This window comes from Cynocephalus volans, chromosome 7, assembly GCF_027409185.1.
Source record: "Cynocephalus volans isolate mCynVol1 chromosome 7, mCynVol1.pri, whole genome shotgun sequence".
Taxonomy (NCBI): domain Eukaryota; kingdom Metazoa; phylum Chordata; class Mammalia; order Dermoptera; family Cynocephalidae; genus Cynocephalus; species Cynocephalus volans.
The window spans coordinates 150,146,241-150,171,598 of NC_084466.1; the positions used below are offsets into that span (position 1 = coordinate 150,146,241).

The window sequence follows — 25,358 nt, forward strand, 5'->3', positions numbered from 1 at the left end:
CTACTAGGTCTTCTTAAAAATCTACTGTATTGTTCTTTTATAATGCTTATTTTCTGTCCTTATTTTTAAGCTTCTCTATAATTTCTTAAAGCACATCACAGTTATTTTATATTCTATACCTTGTAATTATAATATCTGAAGTTGTTATGAGTCAGTTTTTAAAAATATGTTCTTACTCGTGATGCCATGAAGTTTTTCGTATTTGTGTTTTCTTACTCCAGGCTTTTAATTTTCCTGATAATTTTATTTTTGGGAAATATTTTCATGTTTGGGTTAAAGTTGAATTCTTCCAGAGAAATTTTGCCAGTTGACTGAGAGCACTACCTACCCCAGAGTCACTCATAATTAATTCTCCACTTAAGGGTTTCTGTAGACCATATAAGAAACATGAATTGGACATGAAAACCTATGAACGTTGGCTTGTAGCTATGAAATCTCTCCGCAAAATACAAAGCTGGAGATAGGCTAGTTTCCTTGTTGTTTCCTTCTGAAAGGCAGTCTTCTTTTCTTACTTACTTACTCTAGAGCAGGTTGTGTAGTCTCTGGGTCCAGTATTTCTTCAGTTGTCTTCTGTTATGTTCTCCTCCTTGGATGGGCCTCAGCCTTTGTTTCTTCACTTCTGTGCCTCATGGAGACATTGGAGCAGAAGCTCAGGGTCTACAGGTTTCTGCAGGGCCCAGTCTGGCTTTGCTGTTTCCTTGTGTTTAAAGGTCTTGCTCTCCCTTCTTTTGGGGGAAACCTGTTTTCATTATTTCTTCTCTTTGTGTCAACACAGTGATATATTTAAAAAATTGTTTATTTGTTTTTATATTTCATCCAACATGTAATTATGTCAAACAAGATATAGAGTTTGTCACACTGCTAGAAATAGAAGTCCCGCATGTGGAAATTTTTAGGTATTTCCGTATTGGAAAAAAAGAGAACTAAACTTGGGCTTAGAATTAGACAGGTCTGGGTTTGAGAACAGCTTCTCCATTCAATATTTCTAGGCATCTATTTCCTCGGTTTTACTAATAACAAAACTTTTAATTTGTATGTTAAGTTTTTGTCTGCAAAGTATGTTCACAAATACGAAGTTTTTTGAGAGTTGGGTGAGGCAGATGTTATCTTCCTTCAGCGAACAGATGAGACTATTGTGGGGAGGGGACACGACTCTGATTTGGAACCCAAGTCTTCTAACACCTAGAAGAGTTCTGTTTTTGCAACAATGCTGTCTTGAAGTAAATGATTTAAAAGAAGGCAGCCAGTGGATTTGTTTGCTGCCTGGCGCAAGTCATTGCTTGGACACCATCTCGAGGGAGATGATGAGCCCAAAGCTGACTTTCTTGTTAAAGAGTCCCTTGATCAATTACAGTGTCTGTAAAGGTCACAGGAGATGAAAATGTAATGGATTTGCTTTCCCAAGTTTAAAGTGGCCCTCCTGACTTTAAAAAACTCACAATGTTCTTGTGAACAGAAAATAAATTTTTTTGAATTTGGATGGTGTGAGTAACAGGGGAAGAAAGCCTTTGCACACGTCAAATGAAGAGGCTCCTTGTCCTATTTATGGTCAGTTTCCCCTGGAGTATGCGAGATGAGCATGGATGGTCTTTGGTGATGGGGAATTTATTGTCAGAAAAATCAGAACATGGGGGAAGCTTTGGAAGCCACCTCATCAGCTACACAGTCACTTGGGGTGTTTAAGAATAGGATGTGCTGCAGCTTTCTTCAGTAACCAAAACAATGGCCTAGCTTAGCTCAGAACAGTAACTTGAAATCGATCTGCTTTCCCCTTTCCACTTATGCAATACTTAAGAGAAGATCTGAGTGGGCCATGTGGTCAGCACCCATCACAGACAGTCCCTGTTCATCAGTGTTTGAGCCAAGCCCCTCAGGGGCAGAAGATCTTAATGCAAAGACCACTTAGGTTCCCTTCCTGTGCAGGCTAAGAACTCCTATCAAGGCTGTTAGGGGCGGATTGCAAAGGTGGTTATTCTGTAAGAAATCATACGGCAGGTGATATAACTTCTCATAAAAGGCAGGAGGAGTTAAGGCCAGTTGTTTAGAAGATAGCAAGGCAGTAGCAGTCATTAAGACTTCAAAGCCTTCTTCTGAAGTCTGTGCACACCAAGTTGAGGATAATCAGATGAGTTCACTGGGTAAATCAATGGCTACTGCCTCTTTGGTTGTTTCTAAAACATGTGCAATGTTATTCAGATCTCACCATCAAATTTATGCTCTGCTAAGTCCTTTGGAGGTAAAAGAAAATCATTTTTAATTAAAATATTATCTTTATCTGAATCCTGCCCATGCTCTTATCAGCTGCCCTCATGGCATTATGGGAAAAGGTAATTTCTCTCTTTCGAAGGCTTATTCTTATATTTACGCTTCCTATCATTGTGGCATATCATCAAGGCCAGAAAAGGAAAAAGTTATCCTGGGGATTTAGACCTCCTGTAGATGAGGATGCTGTGATATGCAAAACCACTCCCCATCTTTGTGACTGTTCGTAGCTCTCTCTAGGGTGAGGAGTAACATTTATGATTCCTCATAAGCATTTTTCATCAAGCAGAGTGTGGTGGATTGGGGAGCCAAAGTGGCTTCTGTCATTTAGGAATCCTTAATCCTCCTCTGCTGATGCTTCCCCTCCTTATAACTGCCCGTTCCCAGGATCAGTGCCTCCAGCAGTTTGACAAAAGGACGGCCACCTCTTTCCCCCAATTTTCTTCCCCTGCTTGGTTTTCCTCTGCAATTTCTGTGCATTGTGCCTGAGTTGGTTCCTTTTTTTCAGCACTAAATTCTCTTTGAAGATGCAAAGTCAAGTTACACAAGGAGTTTACAGTCTGCTTTTTTCTCTTTGCCTTTCCTGCCTCTGACATTTGCTTTCAGGCCAATTATGAGCTTTTTGGTTCCTTTTTCTTTTCCCCATTGCTCCTTCTCAAACAAGCCTGTACAAGCCTTTCCAGCATGAGATGGAAATCTCATCCAGCTCAGGTAGCTCAGGTATCGTCTGTCTAGAAGCAGGGGATGAAGGACATGACCTTTCATGGTCATGTATGTCTTTCTGTCCCAAAGGACCTTGGCCTGCTGCCAGAGTACTTAATAGGGTTCAATTATGTTTGTGGAATGAAGAGATGGTCTCTACCATTTATATATTCATGTGGGCACCATGTATTGGGTACCTTCTATCACCAGGCAGTGTGCTGAGTCCTAGGGCCTCGGTGCTGACCCTGATGGGCACTTTCCTACTGGAGATATAAAAACAAATAGGCAGTTAGCAGGGCTGTCACTGTGATGATACTAAGTGTGTCTTTGAGTTTTGCTTTATTCAAAGAGAATTCAGTTTCTGAAGGGTTGCATTAACTTAGGTAAATAGTTTGAACTCTCTGGGCCTCCATTTCTCATCCATAAAAAGGCCTAATGACCATGTCATTGTGTTGTCCTGGGGACAGGGTGAGGCGAGGCCGTGCAAGCTTCAAGCTCGGTGCCCGGCAGACGTGGGGCCCCCAACCCCCGGCTGCCTCGCTGTCCTTCTGACGGGCCGCTCCTGCACCTGCTCATGCTGGCGCAGCTTCCTCTTTCCTTCCTTTCAAGTTCATTGAAATGCCGCCCCACCTGCCCCTCCTTGAGACCCTGGGAATTTCATGTTGCTTTGCTGTTCATAACTTCATCTTGTGTAAGAACTCTGAGAGCATCTTGCCTTGTTCCCTGGAGTCTGGCCCAGGTTTCTGACAGGTGGCTGCCAGTCCTTGGAGGACAGAAGGGCCCCTGTTCTGAAGGCCCTGGGAGGATTGTGGGATTCTGGGATCTCTCCATAGGAAAAGCCCAGAGAACTCTGTGGGGGCAGGGGGAGGAGTGGGAAAAGGGCGGGAGAGAGAGGCCATGCATATGTCTGGGGGGTAGGATATAGTACAGAAGAATTCAGCTCGGGCCCAGCCCCTCCTGTGCGTGACATTTGGACTGAGAAGTGAAGTAGGAGTCGCTGAGGCAGAAGAGGAATGCTCATCACTGTGTTCCCACAGAGCCCCTGTGAGTACACGTCATCAGTCCAGTTTTCCTTTTAATCCTCCTGCTCCCTCATTTCATTAACTTGTTCATTCACTTGCATTTATGGAGCACCAGTGATGTGCTGGCACTGTCTCTGATGTTGGGCATCTAATGGCAACAAACAGGCAGACAGTTGCTGGGGCCATAGAGTTCATGTCCTCGTTGTCTTTGTATGTACCTTTGCTTTGTTTCCTCTTCCATGTTCTCAGTTTCAATTGGGGCAGGCAGCACGGTTTTGAGAAAGGGCATAAGGTAGAAGAAACAGAGGGGAGGGAAAGGAGATTAGACCTTCACCAAGGGCCTAATGCATGCCAGGTACTTTGTCCAGGTATCATGGACACTCCGCCCCTGGTCCTCCCAATTGCTCTGTTGGACAGGTGTTAGCTTGTCCATTTTACAGATGGCAAGGCTGAGTTTCAGAAGTTAAGAACCTTGCCCTAGGTCTCACAGATAGGAAGTGGTGCATCCAGGATGCACACCCAGCTCTACACCACTGTGCTACAGGGGCACTTCCCACCTGTGGGTTAATCCCAGTCCACCTCTGACTAGCTGTTGGTTCTTAATTCATTTCACACCTCTGGGGTTCTATCCACCATGTCTGCTTGGCCCTCCTTCAGTGGGCCAAGAGATTCTCTCCATCCCTCTGGATAGGACAGTCAGGTGGTGCTGGCTTCAGCAGCTCCAGGCTCAACCTGCCTTCTGCAGGATGCTTAGGGTCCACCTGACCTCCTTTGTCCTAGCAGATGGCTCTCAGCAGCTCACCCGAATGCTGTTCTTGTTAAATCTTAAGGCTGATGGTACTAGAGTGAGTAATTCTACCCGAGGCTGTCAGCCACTCTGACCATGCCTGACATCAGAGGCAACTCTACTGTAGGTTTGAAGGAATTTAACCAGACAACTGAGGTCATCTTGAACCCTCTTTTCTCTGTTTGTCCTCCAGGCTCCAGTCTTATTCCCTCCGTGGAGCTTCTCATGTTGTTACAGTTTTTCTTTCCCCAGTAAAACTCCGCCAAGGCAGGGACTAGGTCTTATGCAACTTCCCATCACCAGGGTCCAGCAAAGAGTCTAGCTTGAGAGGCCATTAATAAATAGGCATCGAGAGGACAAATGCAGGAATGGATGGCAGTAGATACCACTGGGCCCAGTCCTTCCTTCAGTCAACATGTTTATTCGGTGCCGACTATGTGCCAATCAGTGTGTGAGACTTTCTAGATACAAGGCAAAGAAGGCAGCACATCCTGCCATCATGGAGTTTATCAGGGAGTTCATAGTCTAGTGGGACCTGTGTCTACCTAGCCATACACATGCAAAGAAAGGGACTTCTGTATAGATGCTTATTAAGATAAATCAGGACCCAAACCCTTTCCCCTAAATTATCTAGTTGGCTTAATTGATACATTGAATATTGTTGAGTTACATCCATTGCAATGAACTTTTGTCCTTAAAAGAAACATTAAAGGGTTCATTGGTGTGAGATTCAGAAGATTTCAAGGATCTTGAGAATTCTTCTCCTCTCAGCAAAGACAGACTTTTTGTCTCCTACATCAGAGCAAAGTAATCTCTTCGCTAATAGATTGGAGAGGTGAGATTTTTTAAAAAATCACTGTAGGTATTAAGTTGAGTCTTTTGTTATTTTCATCAAAATTTTCCCTTGAAATTGTAATGCTGTTTGAGTAGCTAAATCAGACGTTAATGGTCTTCCACCCAATAATTTCACGAGGAGTAAATAACTGTCTTTGCTTAAGCTCTGTTGAGTGGTGTAAGTTATAGATGTACTATGGTCTCACAGTCTCTAAGAGTTCTAGCAATCCTTCATTCTTTTTTGAAAATGAAATCTCTTAATAATTTTGAATATTAGTGAATATAATTTGTCATGAAAAAAAAACAGAATGAGCATCTTAGGCATGAATTGAGAAACTATGAAATTGAAACTACGAGTTGAGAAACTAGTCACATTAATGGGTTTGGGGGCACAGGGAGATTAAAGTAGGTCCCAACACAATGAACTTCTTTCTGAGGAATCAATTCCAGGAGACAACCTGTGTGATGGGTCACTTGGTGCTTAGCTGTCTGGCCGTCTTACTTGAGAGCTTCAGGCTTTATGCAAAGTGAGAGATAGGAAAGGCGTCTATGCTGCCTCATCTCACTGAGTCTTCAAGTTTGTCAATTTAAGCAGCTAACATCTACTGAGAGCCTCAGGGGCTGTAAAGCTATAAAAGCCTGAGAACCTGGCCCTAGGATTCTAGGTGAATAAGCATTTATATAACTAAAGAGCTGCAGACTGCAAAAGTGGATCTTGTGAAAGCTTCTCTTTCAAAATGGGGCTTTCCAGAAGGGAGGCCATGCACAACCGTGGCTGCTGCAGCTGGGGATATTAGGTGAGTGATCACTCCGTGCCAAGCACTGCTAAGCATTTTATAATTTCTCGTTAACTAATCCTCACAACAACTTTGTGAGTTGAGTGCAACTAGCCTTATTGTACAGATGAGGAAACTGAGGCCCCAAGAGGTGAGCTCACACAGGACTAAGTGGTAGAGCTGAGCACAGTCTGCCTCAAAAGCCCCTGGTCTTCAACAACACATGGTACTTCCTGCTGCTGAACGGATTATTTAGTCCCCGAACAATCTGCATAATGTAATTTGCAGGTTGCTATTGTTTTAGATAAAATCACCCCAAACTTATCAAGTGATTCTTTCTCTAGTATAGTAGTGACAAACTGATGGTCTAATTTTAAATTCAGGCTTAGAGGTCCATTTAAACGAGAGACTACTGGTGCTGGAAGGCAGGACTTGAGTGAGGTCTCCAACCAGCAGGCCACATACCCAGACCTGCCGGCTCACAGATGAGATTCCTTTGGTCTGCCCTGTATTAATTTTTTAATAGTTGTTGACATTTAAAAATGGAAACATCTCTCATAAATATCAGGATTTCCCACTTTTGTCAGAGGATGGAAACTGATAGAAACTCAGAGCCTACATTTCCACATGGCGGTCCCCACCACTCCGAGTGGTCTTCCAACATTGAGGCCAGTTGCTTATTATGGCTACTTATTATCACAGAGGAGCCATTGATTTTTTTTCAGGAAGTGAAGTATTTTTTGGATCTGACTGCCTACCAACTGTGGCATAAAAGACCAAGAGGATTTTCTGTTGCAAGAAGGTTGACCCTAATATCCAATTGCTTCACTCGTGTTCACTATCTTCCCGGTCCCCGTGGGCTTCATGCAGTGACTCCTGTGGTTCAGCCTCCATTCCATAGAGAAAACTGAAGCCGAGAGTGATGCCAGGTGCATCTTGTGAACAGGGCCACCTTCCTGTGCCTGCCTGGTAACACTGGAAAGGAATCACTGATTCTTCTCTCAGGCCACCCAAATGAATGTGATGCTTTGTGATGCTTTGCTTATCTGCTCTCATTGACAACAGCCGAGTGAGCATTTCACATACCAGAAACAAGGTGGGAAACCATGATCTTTTTCCTAGTTTAGAGCATCTTTGCTTTTCACAGCCAGATCAACATATAGATATTTATAATCAGCTGCTCCCAGCCAAGAAACCTGCTACAGGCTCTGCAAGCAAGGGGCTCTTCCCACAGATCACTGTTCTTTCTTTTTGTCAATAGTGAAGGGGTGTAGCGGTGTGTGTGTGTGTGTGGGGGGGTTCGTGTGGGCGTGTGTGTGTTTAGACTTTGGAGCACAAATGAACGAGTTTGCTACCAAAACAGGTAGACTGTCAGCCTCCTCTCACACTGGCTTGGGAGTTTTCTACTCATATTTTCATAATTGATAACGTTAGTGAGATATGAATGCATTTATCCTATCTTATAATCCACATCTTCCAAAATGTTCAATGACCTGTCTATGCCTCTGAATGCTTATTTCTCAGTTTTGGTTCTTTTTTTGTTTTTGAACTACAGTGACTTGGTGTTTTATTAGCATCATCAACATAATAGTCAACAAATATTTGAGTGTCAACTCAGTGCTAGGCATTGTCCTGAGCCCTGTGGAAACAGAGACCTAGAGAAGCAGCCTGGCAGAGTGGAGAGTGCTGATTTTGGAGTTAGAACTGGATTATATCTCTTGTTTCACCACCCACTGGGTTTGTGACCTTGGGCTAGCAGTTAGCTCCTCAAGGACTCATTCATTTCCATCTGTAAAATGGAGACGCCTGCTTAATACAGACATCATTCTGCTGTCATCTCAAGTGAGATAAATTGAACAGCACAGTAGCCGCTATACTGTAAGCAGTTGATAAATGTTAGCTGCTATGGAAATAAAATCATAATTGTGCTCTCAAGAAACTCAGTCTTTTATATATGTTTCTCCATTTTTAAAATTTATTTTTATTGAAGCGTAATTGATTATACATATTTTGGGGGTACAGCGTTGACTACTATCACCTGTGTACAGCATGTGTTGATCAAATCAATATCATTAGCATATTCATTATTACAAATTGTAATTATACTTTATGCCCTTTACCCAATCTCTCCCCACCCCCCGTCCCTCCCCCCATCCACCTCTAATAACCATAGATTTGTTCTTTCCTTCTGAAAGGTCAATGTATTGTTGTAGTCTGTCTTTTCTTTCCTTCCTTCCTTCATTCCTTACTAGCACCTACTTACAAGCGAGGACATGGGGTATTTCTCTTTCTGTGTCTGTCTTATTTCACTTAACGTAATTTTCTCTAAGCTCATCCATGCTGCTGCAAATGGCAGAATTTCATCCTTTTTTTTTTTATCCATTGTGTGTATCTATATATCTATATATCTATATCTATCTATCTATCTATCTATCTATCTATCTATCTATCTATCTATCTATCTATCTATTTATCTATATATCATGATTTCCTTATCCAGTTGTCTGTCAATGGACTTTTAGCTGGAAGCTAGAACTGTGTTTAAAGGGAGGGACAGACATTCACTTAGAGCAAACATCATCTAACTTGTTCTACGCTAGAATAAAAAAGTTATACAGCCCCCTGTGTCTCAGATGCATGTCTTCTTTCAGAAGAGAATTGGATGTTGTATGTACAGTGTTGGAAAGCACGTCTTTGACAACCTTCCCATTTTCTTTTTCTCTCAATTGAATTGGAATCTGAGCCTTGATGGTTTAGAGTCCTAGGATCTCAGAGCTGGATGGTTTGGGGAGACTGCATGCTAGTCCCAAGCCCCTTATCTCACAGGAGGAGGTGGCAGAAAAACTATGGAATCATATTATTTCAGTATGGCTTGGTAGAATCTCATTCTTACTCAGATAGTAATTGGAAAAGCAGGACTGCAAAGGATCAGTGCTTCCCAGAACTCATACGCGCCTCCTGGGCCAGAAGGAATTGCCACAGAATTCCTTTGTCAAAGGACGTTACATTGGCTCAATGACTGTATAAATGTCATTGAGAAAGTGACAAGCATAAGGTTTAGTGTGAAATTGGAGCCTCATTATGTCACCTAGAAAAGTAAGGACTTTACACAGTGATGCTTTTACAGATATTGTTCAAAGCCCCATAGCGTGTGTTGAAGAAGACTGCCAGCTGCCACAGGATCTAGGCTGTTACACGCAACCTTTACAATTGCCTTTGAATCCTTCCTCCTTTTCCAAGAAGCAGAGGCTTCAACATTCTGGAGGGGCTGCTGTGTGTATTGTGCCTCTCACTGTGTGGGCGAGGATGCATTTTACCTGCTCTCCAAAGAATGAATCAAAGCCCCTGTGCCAAAGCTGGCCACATTACAGTTCCTGGGGCAAAACAGATCAGGTGGAGGCCAAGGAGCTGTCCCCCAGCCACCTGCCCGAGGTCTTGACGTGTAGGGTTTCGGCAGCCCCCTCCCACCTCTATCCCCTGCATGTGCCTGGAGGTGTGGGTGGTATTGGTTGCTTGAGCTGATGACTCCAGTAAAGTCCGTTATTCCAGAGCTTGGGATGGAGCCAATACCAAGTGGGACCAAATGTCCAGCCTCCCTGTCCTACTCTGATACCTTGTGGGAGAATGTGAATGAATAGAAGAAACAGAGCAAAGTGGGTGAGCATGGGAATTAAGAAGCCATCGTGCTTACCTGGATGGTGGCCAAGTGGAGCCACTTTGGAAGACTGTGTAAATCACTTAATTCCCTTCTGTCATTGCAAACAACCTAGAGCAGGGCTGGGCAGTGCCGTTTCCCATGTATTCTTGCCTTAAGCAGAATTGTCAGTATACACTGGCACTGCTTTGCTATTTACTAGAGGGCTAATCATTATTCAGAAATGTTTTAATGCACACATCGCTCATGTTTACATGTCCTTACTTTCACTTCATTTTTATACCCAGGATAAACCTGGTTTAATATTATGTTTAAAAAAGAAAAAAGAAAAAAACAAACAAAAAAATCACTGCAACTTTGTTTCATTTGGTTGCTGTAAAAGTTGTACTTTGGTATAAGCTTGTCTGCATAACTGAGACCCATTTTAAGAAGACGTGTTCTTATTAGAGGTAATTTGGAAAAGGAGCAGGTGACTCAGTTACGTAGTATAGCCATGATTATCTTGAACCTGCAATGTGGGGTCCTGCTTTTCTCATTTAACATTGTGTCCTCAGCATTGTCCATATTGCTACATGATCACAATAGTTTTCACAATTGCATCACACTCCACTGAGTGGAAATGTTACAGTTTGCCTATCTATGCCTCTGCACTGATCACTTTGTCTTTCCATACTTGTAAATAACTTTGAGCAGAACATCTAGACTCTCCCCTGTTTTTGTGTTATTTCCTTCAAATGGACTCTTAGAGATCTTTTATAAAGCTGACGAATGTGATTTAGGCCAGAGCTTTTCAGATGGCAGCATGCACACCGATCACTAGTGGAAACTGTGAAAAGCAGATTCTAATTCAGTAGGTCTAGGGGAGCCCAAGAGTCAGCATTTATAACAAACCTCCACGTGATGCTCAGGCTGCACCTCAGGCTTTGGGCAGTCTCTTAAGGTTGTTGGTGTACTAGAATTTAGAGTATTTATAAGATATTTATAAGACCCATTTTACCAAGTCACTGTGTGGGCTGAGAGATCTGCCCCCTCAGGAGTATTTTCTAATCAAGAGGAAAGTTTCAATTAGGCTGGTGTCTGCCTTCAACAAAAGCCTCTAAGCTCAACCTTGGCTGCCATTAGAATCACCTGGAGAGGTCAAACACATGCATACACATGCACACTCACACACACATATGGGTGTGCACATGCACACGGGCCCATTCCAGACCACTATACACAGAATGTCTGGCAGTGGGACAGACTGGCTATCTGTATTTTTTAAAGCTTCCTAGGTATTAAAGATGACTCCATGTGTAGCCAGAGTTGAGGATTAATTTTCTAAGCCCACAGAAGACCTACCTTAAATCTCATTGTGTTCCAACTGTGTTTTAAACCTGATTGGATAAAAAGCTTGGGGCTTAAATATGCTACACCCAACCTCCACGCTTTGACAATGGATTTAAACAAAGCACCACTGTGAGTTGTCTTTGCAGTTCTAAAAAACAATAAGCATTATTTCTAAGAGAAAACAAGGTATTTGTTGTCACTGGCCTCTCCATAAAACCCACTCCTCCATAGCATTTGCTGGTCCCACCTAAGTGAACACACCATGGCTCACTTCGTCTCCCAAGCCAAACATCTGGGACTTTCTCCCCCATACTTTCTCTCACCCTTCCAATCTAAGCAGTTCTGTCTTTTGTTCTATACACACTTTTTTCTTATAGAATGTAACACGTTACATGAAAATGATCTATTAGCATATCCATGTCCTTCAACTAGACCGTGAGCCTCTTGGCACCAGAGATAGTATCTGACACATCTTGCATCTTTTTATTCCCCACACCTGGCACAGTGCTTGTCTAGCAACAGCACATACCCATTAAATCATTGTTGAATGAATGGATGAATGAAATAGCATAGGCATTGATCCTTTACAAGCCTGAAGATCATTCTCCTATTGGAAGTTTAATGCTAGCGTAGTTCTAGCAGGAGCACAGATTGCTTAGATGGTGCCTGGTGCCAACATGGCCTTGTCCCTTGGGGGTATGCAAGATGGCAGATTGAGTCCCTGCCACTCACCACCTGCTGGAGTAACGCCTGCTGTTTCTTTTTGGCAGTTGCCTTTTCGGGCCTCGGCTTCACGACCTTCTACTTGGCGGGCAAGCTGCACTGCTTCACTGAGAGTGGGCGGGGGAAGAGCTGGCGGCTCTGTGCTGCCATCTTGCCCTTGTACTGTGCCATGATGATCGCCCTGTCCCGCATGTGCGACTACAAGCATCACTGGCAAGGTGAGTCCTGCCTAGAGCCTCTCCAGTCTTCACAGCCGTCTGCCTCTCCCCTCCAGGGACAGGTGTAGAAATGCACTGCTTCGGGGAGGACTGATGCCTATTGTCAGAAACCAGAGTAGGCTGAAATGACAGAGCGGTACAGTGTTGAAGCAAATATGCCTGTTCAAGGGAGTTTTACCTTCATGCTGCCCTTGCTGGGGAAAGAATTGGCACTCAAGGAGACCTTGCTCGAGTCCTTCAGTTTAGAGTCACCACTGGCCTCACATCCAAATGTGGTTCCCCTGCTGGGTCACTTGCCTTTGTCCTCAGACTTGGTGCCAAGTGGTTCTGGCTCCTTTCACATATCAAATCCAGACTGTAAGGACATATTTCTCACCACGGATGCTCTTCCAAACAGTGCGTCCAGCCCAGGGATCAACTCCAGCAGCATTCTGAGCAGCAGCTGCAAGACTGGGGCGAGGCTTACCTACATGTGTCAGTCCAGGGATCCTTGTTAAAAATCAAAATAACACAAAGCAAGTGAGGGGCTTGTTCCTGGAATATAACTAAACCATGCCATGTTGCTCTGCAAATAAACTACAGCTCACAATCTGCCTGAAAGATACTCACCACCTGTCACAGCAAACAGGGAGCAGGGATGTGGCCTCTGGGGGCAGCAGGATCCAGAGCAGAGCTCCCCAAAGGGCAATCGCCAGATCACCTTGATCATCCGCCCTAACCTAGCAGTTGGACTCTTGGGGTGGGTCTGGAGTGGTGGCCAGGAATCTTCGTGATTGACAAGCAAGCCTATCATGTCTGATGAGTCTGAGAACCATTGTATATGTCAAGTTAAAACAAACCAAATTCAGTGTGCCTAAATCCAGCTTCCTTAGATGAATGACCCTCCATGAACAGTCTGTGACCCAAACCCCCTCTTCCTTTCCTGTTGTCCTGCTGTCACCTGGCAGCGTTCCTCTCCTCCCTCTTTTCTGTCTTTGCCAGCTGCCTTGTGGAACCCCCCTCCTCTGACCTCTTCCGGGGGTTTGTTCCAGTGGTAGGGAGGAGCAGATGAGGCCAGAGGTAAGGGGGCTCCTAGCTGAGGGCCTCTTCTCCCCCATCTGGAGGCCTCGTGCTCCTGCCAGTGCCAACCCAGCTTCTCCTGCCCCTCCTCTGGCACTAGCTCCACCTTCCTGGAGCTCGTGCCCTGTGTGCCATGTGCCTCCAGCAGCAACTTGAGCTGGAAGGTGAAGGTTGTGGGGCAGGGGGGTCAGTAGAGGGCCACAGGGCTGGAACCTGAGCTCTCCCCTGCTCTCTGTTTTTGTCAATGACTTGGATGACATTCTGGATAATATGAAGCTACGTCATGAAAGCAAAGGAGGGAGAGAGCCACTGAGCCACCAGTGACAAGGGTGAGCCCATTGCATTTTTGGAACTCGGCACATTTTCCCACAGGATCTTGTTGCCCACATGATTAGGGCATTTCCTCATGAAGGATATTAGGAGTCAAATGGCCTTTTACGGACCGCTTCTAATTTATCCCTTGTGAACCGCAGTTTCTTCTTTGAGCACAGGAGTAATAATCCTCAAATATTTCACAGAGCTGTTTCATAGATTGAATGAAATAATGGATATGAACTTCTTTGTCAATGAAAACATACCACACAAATGCAAATTGATATCACTGCTGCTTCGCACGTTATTTCTTCAAATGGTCGTGTTGTGCTTTCCAAACAACTGACTCAGAGGCAGACATATTTTTGGATCACTATCTGTTTGTAAGCCGTGAATGCTGGCTTTTTTCTTTTATTCACCATTTTGGATTTGGGGAATGATTAAGGGTTTCAGAACTGAATAGAGTTTTCCTTTATCTTGGGGGTCACTGAGAGCCTTTGTGTAGTGATCTCACACTGAAAACCTGAGACGTGAGTTGGCTTCTCCTAAACACTCTCTGGCCCTCACCTGCTTGGTACTCGTCACCTAGCCGTGGCCGTGTGGTGTGGCCACAGTGAGAGAATGCAGAAGCACAGCTCTTGGCTTTAGGGAGTGGTGGGCTCGTGATGCGGTTGGTGCACCCAACGCCTGCAGCAACTGGGGCATCAAAACCACCTTATTCAACAGACACAGAAAGGAACTTTGGACAGTAAAGGGAGAATATTAATGCTGTGTGGGCTGGTAGAAAGCAAAACAAGAGAATTTATGTTCAGTGACATTTAGGGCCATATTAGGAGGCAAACTAAAACTATGTCATGATAGACTTGGGTAGCCAAAACTGAAGATGCATCTTTTGGTACAGGTCATTGATATGGCCCAAGCACCAGTTTAGCTCTGTGGTTATCTGCTCAGTTTGTACCCCAGAGTTAGCCAGTAGAGGAATATGCCTTTCCTTGGACCTTTAGTGGGCTCTGAGTCAGGCTTATTTTATCTGAATTCCTCTTCATGAGTCTCTCTGTCACTATCTACACCCAACTGGAGGAGTAGACTGTACCTCCCAGAGGACATTTAGCTATGTCTGGAGACATCTTTTTGGATGTCAAAATCTTGTGTGGGGGTATGCTACTGGCATCTAATGGGTAGAGGACTAGAGGCTAGGGATGGGGCTAAACATCCCTCAAAGCACAAAATAGTCCCCCCTCCACCCAGCAAATAGTTATCCAGTACCAAGTGTCAATACTGCCAGGGCTGAGAAACTCTCATCTACATTGTACCCCAGCTCCATCTTTCTTTTTCTTGTTACATGATAAGAAACAGCAATGTTCAGGGAGTGGAAAATTTTATTCATTCAACACTCAGTAAGTAAGGGAGGAATCAAGGAGACCTCAAATGTTTCCAGCTTGGAAAAGGGATGGATGGTGGGACCTTTGCCTGCTGTGTAGATGGATGTTTGAGGCAGGATTCCTGATTGAGATAAATAAGTTGTTTTTGTTTGGTTGATTGAGCTGCCCAGTGGCCGTGGGCAGAGGCCATTATCATGATGAGAATTCACATGGAGCCCACAGACATCAGCAAAAACCAAGTTCCTCTCATTATAGACTCTAGTTAACAGCATTAATATTCTGAGATTTTATGACTCCATTTCAATTTTGATATAAGTATCTGTGCCTATCGTGGAAATACACCCCATTACTTGATTACATGTACCCATTGCATAAATAGCCCGTAAACTCAAATGGCTGCTCTGCCCATTATCATAGTTGTTTTTTGTTATTGACACCTCTCTAGTCTTTTCTGCCTCCCCAGCCCACTCCAAATGCACAATTCTATTGTTTTACTAAATGAGAAAAATATAGGGGATCAGGCCATGGCACATGAAACATTTAGCTGAACTTCCCCAGAAATAAAACCAGAGGATCAATACTACATTCCTATGTGGGAGATGTTACCCATGTCTTTGTGACATGGTGGCTTTCAGGTCAACTAGAGGCTGAGGAATTTCACAGATGGTGCTTACCACAAAGCTCAGTGACTCAAAAAGAGACTCATCTTTGTGATTAACCATGTGTTTTTGAGCCCTAAAACCTGTAGAATCCCCATGTTGGAGAAAACAAATGCAGAGAAATAAGAGCATGTCATTAGACCAGCTCTACCTGTACTCACACTCTTGTGTGGTTAAGGTTTCCAGCTAGTGGGGAGTTGCAGCTGGGAGTGGCATGCGTGTGCTGTTTGCTCTATCACTGGCCATCACCTGCCTCCTCCCCAACCCTCTGCCCATCAGATCTCTGCATCTGGATCCAGGCTGTCCTCATGTGAGTTCAGTTTTGGGGGGAACTTTTTAACCAACACTGGTTTCTCTAATCATAGATCATTTTAAGTAGCTCCGGGTGCCTGTGTGGTGCTGCATTATCAGAAAGATTGTCTCCTTCTGGATGTAATCCAGAAAAACGTGTCTCAAGGAAGAAACAGTCATTTGTTCCTGCCCAGGCTGAGGTCACAGATGTCTTTCTGTGACTGGGCCAAAGTTTTCAAGATGACTGCCTTTGCCTTTGCCGTGCTTCCCTGACGGGGCAACGAAGGGTCTGTGATTTGAAATACACTTACATATTTTGTTCTACCCAAGGCTGGTGAATTTTGGGTAGGAACAATAATATAGTTCCAAGAGCTCCTTTTCAAATCACTTCATTTAGAAAATCTAGAGATTGCTTCTGAGGGAGGCCTGATTAACAGGGCGTGTCCCTCAGCCATAATAATCTTCAGATTATCAACCCTGCACATATGGGTGTTTTGGGGACTGTTCACTGTACTGGACTGTTGCATGTGCCACAAAAGACTTCTGGCCTCAGGACAGCCAGGCAGAAACTGTTCCCTCTGGAGAGACCTTTTCATTAAAGCCTGATGGTGTCCTGCGGTGCCCAGCTCTCTCCTGAGTTCCCTTTCCCCTCCCCTCCCTTCCCCTCTGTCTCTGTCTGTCTCTCTCTCACACACATACAGGGAACACACATGGCTGAGGGACACACACTGTTAATGTGTAGTGTCCTCAGGGCGTCTTTGATGTTATTTTCAAGCTACTTGCCCCCCTCCTTCACAGTGCCCCAAGCCTTGGTGTTCTTGCTGTTCCTGAACAGGCCAGGCCCATCCCACCTCAGGGCCTTTGCACTGGCTCTTCCTGATGCCTGGAATGCTCTTCTCTCAGATGTGGGCATGGTTTGTTCCCTTCTCCTCCACCCAATCTTGGCTCAAGTGTCACCTTTCAGTCTTGTGATGATCACTCCATTTAAATTGCAGCCCAAATTCCACCCTCCGTGTCCTTTTCCCCTTGCTCAATTAACCTTCCAGCAAAATAAATAATTTATTGTGTATTTATTATTGTCTAGTGGATAGGTCCACTAGAACAGGATTTAGCAAACTTTGTCAAGGGTCAGATAGTAAATATCTCAGACTTTATGTGGCCGTACGATTTCAGTTGCAGCAACTCAATTTGGCTGTAGTACATGAAAGTAGCTGTAGATAAAATGTAAGTGAATAGGCTCACATAGTTTACTGACCCATGCACTAAAATGTAATCTCCAAGTGGGCAAGGATGTTTGTCTCTTTTGTAGGCATGGCACATAGTAATTCCTTGTATGAGTTTCCCAGGGCTGCCATAACAAAGTATCATAAAATGGATGATATAGAACAATAGAAACGTTATTATCTTACAGTTCTGGAGGCTGGAAGTCTGAAATCAAGATGTGGGCAGAGCTGCCCTTACTATGAAATCTGGAGGGGAAGGATTTTTCCCTGCCTCTTCCAGCTTCTTGTAGTCCCAGATGTTCCTTGACAGCATAATTCTTCCACCTTTCCATGGGGTTCTCCCTGTGTTTATTCACACCATCTTCCCCCTATATGTGTTTGTTTCTGTGTCCAGATTTCCCCTTTTTATATGGACACCAGTCATATTGGATTAGGGCCCACCCTAACCACCCTATTTTTAACTTGATTACTTCTGTATAGACACTATTTCCAAATAAGGTCATATTCTGAGATACTGGGGGTTAGGACTTCAGCATATCTTTTGAAAGGACACAATACCAACTCATAACAGTGCTCAATAAATATGTGCCAAATGAATGAATGATTTTGACTAAATCATGTTTCTTTCTTACTATAGGTTGAGTATCCCTAATCTGAAAATCCAAAATCCAAAATGCTCCAAAACCAAAACTTTTTGAGCACCCATATGACACTCAAAGGAAATGCTCATTGGGGTATTTCAGATTCTGGATGCTGAGCTGGTGAGTATGCTGCAAATATTCCAAAATCTGAACGATTCAAAATCTGAAGCACTTCTGGTACCAAGCATTTCAGATAAGGGATACTCAACCTGTAGTATCATTTTTTCTTTATCCTAGTTTTACTATAATTAACTTTATTCCCTGCAAGTTTTTTTTCCTTTTAAAAATAAACAAAATAATTATACTTCAAACATTCATTCATTCATTCATTCATTCTCTTGTGCCTGTGTGCCAGTCATGTTCTCTGCTGGAGGCACAGTATTGAGTAAGATGGACACACTGCCACCTCCTAGCTCCCAGTGTGCCACATAGATCGTGCATCCACCGTGTTACACAGGTTCTTTTACAGTACCTCAAAGTCACAAAAACAGGACACTTCACTAGTAGTAGAATTACTGAAATTATAAACAACAAATACAGCAACAACAACAAAAAATCACATGGAAAAGTTGAGTTTGCCAGAGCTGGTTTTTGCCTTAGTATCTTGGGTCACAGAGCCCAAGGCATGTAAGGTCCCAAGTCAAGCCATCTCAGTGATGTTGAGTGTTGCCGTGGTGACATCAAGGGATGTGTTCCTCCCAGTGATGTGACAGCGCATCTTCAGAAGCCTCTCTGCTTGTTTGTGCCACAGCAGGTGAGCCCAGCCCAGGACCTCGATATGCTAAAACCTGTGAGTTCCTTTCCTGTCCTTTGACCTGATGAGAAGTGGGTGAGGTTGTGGCAATTTTATAGATAAGGATTTTAACACTGGTTACCTCATTCGAAGTCACTCTTCCACTACCACTGGAGCCCATCTGATATTGGTTTTCTTTTTTTTTTTTAAGAGCAGCTTTATTTAATATTCTCAGCCCTAAAATTCTCCCTTTTAAAGTATACATTTTAATGGTTTTTATATATTCAGAGTTGTGCCACCATCACCACTAATTCCAGAACATTTTCCTCACCTCAGAAGAAACCCATTCCTATTAGGAGTCACTCCTCATCCCCTCACCCCCAGGCCCTGGCAACCACTAATCCGCTTTCTGTCTCTATGGGTTTGCCTACTCTGGGCGCTTCATGTAAATAGAACTATACAATATGTGGCCTTTTCTGGCTGGTGATGTTGATTCTTTAGAGCATCTTGTAGATGTTGTTCAGCTCATCTCAGCTTACCAAACATTTACTGAATTAAAAACTCTGCTGAGCTCTGGGGAAACGCATATGAAAGAGGCAGTCCGAGTCTTAGACAATACTGTGTAGTGGGGGAGACAGGCTTGGCGATGGGGTACGATACTGAGGGGTGGGTGTGGGGCTGCAGGGGGGCACAGATGGTAGCCCAGAGAAGGTTTAGGGCCCCTGGTCCATGCTGAGGGCTCAATAGAACCACAAAGGGACGTGGAGAACATTTTTCTCGGGCCCATACCAGGTGACTGGTCAACTCATGTCTTACAGTCTTACAAAGATACCATCTCTCTGTTAAGAAATGGGCCTTCCTTCAGTTCCTCAAATTTGCCAAACCCCTTCCTTCCTTGATGACTTCCTGCATCTTCTTCCCTCTGCCTGGAAAACTGCAGCTGCCATAGTGGCCTCTACCTCTCCCCTACCCTTGGTTACTGTTTGCTCATCATTCAGGTCTTAGCTTATGGGTCATGTCCTCAGTGAAGCCCTCTGCTCCAGACTAGCCCGGGTATCTTTGCTGGGCAAACTCACAGGCTCCGCATTCTCCCTCACGGTGCTTATCACAGCCGTGACTCAGATAAGGCTGTCATTATTTAGCGTCTATCTTGTCCCTTAGGACTATAAACCCTGGGATAGCAGAGCTTTTCTGTTTTGTTCAGCATCATGCCCTAGGACCAGCCATGATGCCTGACACCAATCCACATGCAGTACATGTGTGTCGAATGAATGACAGCATTAAGTAAGGAGGAGCAGTATTTTATATCCCAGGGACACTGGGATTCATTTATTTCCATTTTGGGACTTCCAGTTGTGAAGTCAACCCCAAGTAGCTTTTTCCCCAATAAGGCCTACTTGTCCCCTGCCATCTTTTCGGTCAACAGGATGTGAGTGTGACTTTGTCACAACAGCCATAGCCCATGTGAGGCAAATGATGACAAGCTTCTTCATAAAGTAAGTTATTGTTTTGATCTTGCTGACCACCTTTGTAATAAACAAAGCCCTGAATGACTAAGGTGGCTTGGAGAGACCTCTCACGGCCTTTGTTACTTCTGATAACTCCCACAGCACCTGTGATACCAGTTTTTACTCCCATTAAGTGTGAAAACTGCATCGGCAGGAGTCGTCGTTTCCTTGTGCACTGCTCTGCCAGTAAGCCTGGGAAACGTGTACTTGGAATGGTAGGATGTCTTTTGGGCAATGATCCAATGATCATTGAAAAAATCCAATGATCTAATGAAATGCCGTGTTACAGAAAACAGAATGTGGAATAGTGTTATTTGCAGGTTTTGCTCTTTGGTCTGTTCAATAGTCAATGGCTCCAGTGCAGGGGTTGTGGATCATTTTAGATGCCAATAAAAAGAACACCCCATGGAGTTGTTCCCTGAAGTTAGAGGAAAAAGACAACAATAACACAACTCTAAGACCTTAAGCTAGAAAAAGCCCTGGCATATTTTATGAGCTGGTGGCCATAGCTACATGAAGAGATTTTTCATTTGAGCAATGTCCTTTAATCATGTTAATTATGTCTTGTGGCACTACTCAGGAATTCATGGCACAGATTGCTTTATAATGTCTTGGGTGACAAATGTTTCCTAAGTTCATTAGAAGTTTATTTAAAATGCTATGAAAATATGGCCATGCTAAAGATCTTAGTAGTCTAGAGTGCTAAGGTGCTATGTGAGGAGAAGGGTGGGGAAGGATCAGGAAGCCCCCGTAGTTCTGAAGTGGGATGTGAAGGGGACGGTTTAAGAATACCTATTTTTTTAGGTCTTGTTTTGACATGCTCTATGACATCATCTTTAGAAATACCATACTATTAAATTATCATCACAACTCAGTGAGGTAGATACTGAGATCTCCATTTGAGAGATAGGGAAACTGAGGCTCAGAGAGGTGAATTGAATTGCCCTGGTAGGGGTTCCCCTGCTAAGAATTCCTCAGCATGGAAGATTCTTGGGTGGGGGTTGAGTGTAGGTGCTGGCTCCTGGTGCCTCTACGTGGCCAGTAGTTCCTTCTTGGGAATGGGTGAGGATGGGTGAGACGCCTGAAGCCCACCGCCTCCTGGTGTCACCACTGTCCCTCTCATCATCCTGCCCTCCCCTCCTGCCTTGATTGCTGCTGACAGGGGTTGAACAAAGTCACTAGTAAGTATTTCTCACCTTCTGCCACATGGCTGCCATGCAGTCACACTGAGTCCACCATGTATTTAGAGCTGAGCTCTTCCGGGGAGGAAGCAGTGATGATTGTTTATTCTCTCTCTTTCACCACTTAGAATGACTTTTGTTTCTAAGTGATGTTTTATCTGATCCAAGGATATGACCCATTTTCTAAATGAACCTTGGCAGAGTTTCCAAATAAACTCAATGTGTGACCTCAGTAGGCTGACCCAGTGGATCAAATTACCAGAACACTTAACACCGGAAGGCCTCTGAGCCACCATGCACTTGTTCAAAGCTCTTATGTTACTGATGAGGTAACAGAGGACCAGAGAGGGAAAGGGCTTGCCCAAGGATACACAGGAATGCAACTGAATCTAACCCCTGAGTTACTGTGCATCCATTTCCCTCAATAGACTTAATTCAGCTGTGAGCAAGGTGTCGGGCGAGCTGACAAGACAGACACAACCCCTGTCCTCATGGAGTTTTCAGTCCAGTGCTAAACATTTAAAAATTGCAGTTTGTTAGTATTCAACACTCTGATTGCACAGGGAGTGAGGGGGAGCTATTGAAGTTTGTACCTAGGAGACTTGGTCTAGTCTGGAGGTCGGGTGAGGTTTCATTGCACAAGGATGTAGAGTCAAGCTCTGAAATAGGAACTGAAATTGAATAGGAAAGGGGGTGAGGAGAGTTTCCCAGGAGTCCAGAATCAGAGCAGCATGTGTGGAGCCATGACAGAGGAAGAAGCATGTGTATTTGAGGAACAGAAAGGAAGACCATGGCTTTGGTAGAACGAGTGAGGGGGAAATGACTGGGAAGGTCGGCAGGGGCTTGGTTGGTCCTCTAAGAGCAATGGGAGGGATTCCACCGAGCGGGAGAATGTCTTCATCTACTTGCACTTGAAAGAACTTCACTAACTTCTGTGTCCAGAGCAGCCACTTGATGTTTACGCTACCATCACAGAAACATCTAAAAGAGATTTTCTTTTATTGATGCTTCTTTGTCTGTTTTGCTATTGTAGATCAATACAACTACATGCACCAAATTACTAAATTTATTTAAGAGAGTTTAAAGCTATTTATTACAAAACTTTTTGGGGTTTACTATTAGCCTAGTAGAACTCCTGAAGGTAGAAGTCATTCTGTGAAAGATAATGAAATACAAAAATATTGTCCTTGTCCTCCAAAATTATTCTGACTGATCTGTTTAGAGCCAGTATACCTATTACAGGATCCCCCAAAGACTGCCAAGTGTGATGCACAGATCTAAACACTGAGCAGTTTGCTTTCTTGAAAGATACATTTCCTTGACAGCCACACAAAATTTCACCTAAAGGCAACACAGGGGAATTCGCTTGTGATTTAAACTGAAGTTTCTACACACTGCATAGAGACAGAGCAGTTTCCCAGCACTGGGAGGTTGAGCACTGATCACTATGGAAAACCATTGCCTCTTGCCCAAACCCAGGTGCACACACCCTTCAGCCCACAGGCTGGCTGCATTCTGAAGGCTGGGACTGCAGAGAGTCACGTGGTTGTCAAGCCTGGAATGAACCTGTCAGGCAGGGTCAAGCCCATACTGTGGACCAGGGCAGGCTACAGAATCATGGTTCAAGCCCAGTTCTTCTGGGGGAAAATGGGGCTGATGCTACCTGCCCATAGAAGTTTGTGCTATTTAACAAGGTAAAGGGACACAAAAATCAACTGGATTGTATATTGATAAAAGAAAAGAAAAAAAAATTTCCATCAATGGAAAAAATAAATAAATGTGAAAGTGGGAGCCACCAGGGGATAGCAGCAACCTTAACAAGAGTTCCAAATTTCTTTTGTTAGGGGAGGTTCTCCATTGAGCTAGGATCTTTTTGGCAAGAATAACTCATAGACACAGTTTAAAGCAGGCGGGCGTACATGCTAAGCGAGGGCTGTTGGGTGAGCTGCTTTCATGAGGTCTCTGTTGGGCTGCTTCTTGGTGGGGGGCCTGTCTTGCCCACAGGAGAACCCTCCTGCCTTGTCCGTCCACCCTTACCTCCCCAACTGGGTGAGATCTGCAGCTCATTGGAGGGAGGGAGCCCCTCCCACTGGAGGTATGTGAAGTTTGCCAGTTCTGCCGTATTGTAAAATGTTGTATTCACTTTGTGACTCAGAAGGTTCATTTCATTCTTGGGAAACCATTTACTGTGAGGCAAAGACCAGCACACCCACTGGGTTTTTGTGGCACACTAGCAATGTCACAGGACTCCAGTGGAAACTTGCTAAAGAGAAAGAAATTACAGCGCCTGAGGGTATTTAGATCCTATAGAGATGGCTTGCATTCTTCTTCCAGAATTTAGAATTGATTTTAAACATCGGGGATACAAATCTGAGTTCATGTATTGCTCAGGTGTGAGTTAAAGAAATAAGGGAAGAGAGAATCAAGTAGTCATTTTTTGATGTTTAAGTGCTAAAAATGATGACAGTTTACAGAGGCCACCGAGATCTGTACATCCAGGTGATTTCTTTTTCCTTTAGTCTTTCAGGGGGTCCTAAAAGCAAGCCAGTGCCTGGAGCAGGTGGGAAAAATGCTCTCTAGAAGACACCACTGGCTGCATCTGAACGAAGAGTAACACGTTTCTCCCACTTTGCTCTTTCCTGCTTAGATTCCTTTGTTGGTGGAGTCATTGGCCTCATTTTTGCGTACATTTGCTACAGACAGCACTACCCTCCTCTGGCCAACACAGCTTGTCATAAACCGTACGTCAGTCTCCGAGTCCCAACCTCGCTGAAGAAAGAGGAGAGGCCCACAGCCGACAGCACACCCAGCTCGCCTCTGGAGGGGATCACCGAGGGTCCCGTATGACCAGTGTCCTGGGAGAATGGATGCTGAGCCCCGGGCACACTCTTCCACCTTGACATCATAACACAATAGAAAAGGTTTTCTGTAGTGTGTTTCTCATCAGTTGTTTCTCCAAGTCATCCTTCTGCTTCATTTCGCTGGTGGTGTTCCTGCTACTTTAGATGTCTACTTTCGACATTCTCCAATTTGCAAGGGAAAGGCACCAGGAACGATCTCTGAGGGGCGTGGGGGAGGACACTGCCAGGGTGGTCTGGGGTAGCTCGGCTGATTCCTCCATCTGGAATGTTTGCTGTAACAGCCACCTTCCTATGTTTTCATGGTTGTGAAACATAATAAAACCTCCCGCCTGGAAGGCTTGGTGTTGCCGCCAACCAGCGCACCTGAGGTCATTTGGTGATGCAGTGGGCTTCACTGCTGAGGCCAAAGCCAGCTCTGTAGGTCATTCCAGGTGCTGAGCTTGGAAGCAAGGGCTCAGATGCTTTCTGAGCCATCGCTTCTCATAACATATGTCTCTGAAATGCATTTGAAACTCAGAGCTGCAGCCTTAGCATTTCTAGGGTTTTCTGAATCATTGAATCTAAAAAAAAATGCATGGACTTCCAGCAAATACAATGAAATTAAAGATGCATGAGAGCATGTGTGGGGAAGGAGGTCACTGCAGTTATCTGAAGGTCGTGGGTACAATGTCCTTCCAATCTTCCAGTCTAGGTTTGTGAACCAGTTCTGTAGCTAAACCCATTGCAGAGAATTCAATAGTACCCCTGTTTTGGGGGGAGGATGGCCTTACTTGGTGGCTCTGTAGGAATTGGTGTGACTAATCTTACAGATCAGAAAATCAGTGCCTTGAGCCCATCTCAAGGGAACAGTTGGGTGGCCACTAGAGGTAAGAAGCATCTTCAGAGTAAGAGTTTTTCCCCTGTAAGGTCTGAGTTTTGCAGAGCTCTGCTCTAAGAGTTCTTCAAGTGGTGGCATGTTTCTATTTCTGTCTAGCAAGCAGGAAGTATTTCAGCATGATAGGGCTCTGGTAGAAGGGACAAGAACAGAATCGGGAAGGTGCCACTTCTCTAGCTCAGCTCTTTGCATTGTTGAATGCAGCCAGTCAGTATTAACCTTTTTCGGTCTGTGTATGGAGCATGCTGCTCCTTGGCCATCTGTTAAAGCAGTGAGCATTCCCTTCACTCAGTTCTGATCAGATGCACCATGTGGTTCTCCAGGTT

The 25,358-nt window shown here is 44.3% G+C and overlaps 1 protein-coding gene across 1 annotated transcript in view; it reads left to right on the forward strand.

Moving 5' to 3' along the window:
- PLPP4 (phospholipid phosphatase 4) overlaps window positions 1-12,263 on the forward strand; it is a 130,729-nt gene extending 118,466 nt beyond the window's left edge. Inside the window, exon 3 of the mRNA XM_063103109.1 lies at window positions 12,138-12,263. Coding sequence (XP_062959179.1) covers window positions 12,138-12,263 — 126 coding nt within the window. The remainder of the gene's footprint in view (window positions 1-12,137) is intronic.
- Window positions 12,264-25,358: the final 13,095 nt, after the last annotated feature.